This window comes from Sinocyclocheilus rhinocerous, unplaced genomic scaffold (assembly GCF_001515625.1).
Source record: "Sinocyclocheilus rhinocerous isolate Xijiao unplaced genomic scaffold, SAMN03320098_v1.1 scaffold401, whole genome shotgun sequence".
Lineage (NCBI taxonomy): Eukaryota > Metazoa > Chordata > Actinopteri > Cypriniformes > Cyprinidae > Sinocyclocheilus > Sinocyclocheilus rhinocerous.
The window spans coordinates 415,876-417,896 of record NW_015624202.1 but is presented as its reverse complement, the minus strand read 5'-3'; the positions used below and the strand labels follow the sequence as shown (position 1 = coordinate 417,896).

Below are 2,021 nucleotides of genomic sequence, written 5' to 3'. Positions count from 1 at the left end.
TCAAAGCGACGGCAGGAAAACCAATCAAACACGGCGCTAATCCAAACAATGACAGTTCATCGATTTCTATTTACTTACATGATGTGTAAAATAAATAAAGAAAATATATGTAGTAATAATTATAGCAATCATTATTATTATTATTATTGTAGCCATTTAAAATATATCCAGAATAAATAAAAATAAAATACAGAATATTTATATATAGTCGCATTTAAAAGGTTAGTTCACCCAAAAATGAAAATTAGTCCATGTTTTACTCACCCTCGAGGCATCCTAGGTGTATAAGTCTTTCTTCTTTCAGACGAATACAGTCGGAGTTATATTAAAAATGGTCCTGGCTCTCGCAAGCCGTTATTATTGCAGCGGGTGTTTCTGTTCAACAGTCCACAAGACGTCAAATAAAGAGCGCGCATCCGTAATAAAACCTGCCTCCTGTAGCTAATCCATGCGTTTTTGTAAGAAAAGTATCCATATTTCGAACGTAATAAACACTTTTCTCTCACTTCCGGTATCTGTCGTATGCGAAAGCCATCCGGGGACTCACCGCTGCCGCACGCGCTTAGCATCGCCAGCCGCAGCACTCAGCTCGCGCACACCGACGCTTCCGCTGTCCTAAAGAACAAGCGTCGGTCGAGATCAAAGGGACGAAGCTAAAGCGTTTGTTCGGATGTAAAAACATGAGCGCACAGCTGATTATCACATGATCGTCAGTCACATGGTCAAAGCGACGGCAGGAAAACCAATCAAACACGGCGCTAATCCAACCAAAGACAGTTCATCGATTTCTATTTACTCACATGATGTGTGAAATAAATAAATAAAAGAAAGAAAATATATGTAGTAATAATTATAGCAATCATTATTGTAGCCATTTAAAATATATCCAGAATAAATAAATAAAAATAAAATACATTATATTTATATATAGTTGCATTTAAAAGGTTAGTTCACCCAAAAATGAAAATTAGTCCATGTTTTACTCACCCTCGAGGCATCCTAGGTGTATAAGTCTTTCTTCTTTCAGACGAATACAGTCGGAGTTATATTAAAAATGGTCCTGGCTCTCGCAAGCCGTTATTATTGCAGTGGACGGGTGTTTCTGTTCAACAGTCCACAAGACGTCAAATAAAGAGCGCGCATCCGTAATAAAACCTGCCTCCTGTAGGTTTTTGTAAGAAAAGTATCCATATTCGAACTTAATAAACACTTTTCTCTCACCTCCGGTATCTGTCGTATGCGAAAGCCGTTCCGGTGAGTAAAAGTAATAAGTAATATTTAATTAAATAAGTATGTCGGCAAAAAAAAAAAAAAACATGGAATATTTAAATCGATCTTGAATTTGTTTTGTTTCAAAAATACATGAAACGTAATGACAAATACAAAAATTTTAGTGAATAGAAAACTTTGGGCTTGCAGTATTGATTTGGAGAGAAGGGGGTCTTACACACACACACACTCACACACACACACACTCACTCACACTCACATACACACACATATATACACACACACACACATACACATATACACACACACATACACACATACATACACACACATACATATACACACATATATACATATACACACATATATATATATATACACACACACATGGTACAGAATCATTACCATAATATTTAGCTATACAGTACTTCATACATCAGTTACAAACAGTGTATTCTATATGGAATATGGTATGTATTGATGGAAAGCATGGTCAATTCTTGGCATGTATTCACAGATGTTTGTGTTGATAATGTTTTGGCAGACGTGATTCGGACGATCCGTGACCCGGAGAAGCCCAACACTCTGGAGGAGCTGGATGTGGTGACGGAGAAGTGCGTGGAGGTCCAGGAGCTCGGAGACGACGAGTACCTGATCATCATCAAGTTCTCTCCAACCGTCCCGCACTGCTCTCTGGCCACTCTGATAGGTTTGTGTGTGAGAGTGTGTCTGTGTGTGAGTGAGTGAGTGTGTGAGTGAGTGTGTGAGTGAGTGTGTGAGTGAGAGTGAGT

General features: G+C 38.3%; 1 protein-coding gene across 1 annotated transcript in view; it reads left to right on the top strand.

Annotated features, from left to right (window-relative positions):
* Window positions 1-1,690: 1,690 nt before the first annotated feature.
* LOC107738694 (MIP18 family protein FAM96A-like) overlaps window positions 1,691-2,021 on the top strand; it is a 6,380-nt gene continuing 6,049 nt past the window's right edge. The window contains exons 1-2 of the mRNA XM_016550495.1: window positions 1,691-1,700; window positions 1,775-1,939. Coding sequence (XP_016405981.1) covers window positions 1,691-1,700; window positions 1,775-1,939 — 175 coding nt within the window. The remainder of the gene's footprint in view (window positions 1,701-1,774; window positions 1,940-2,021) is intronic.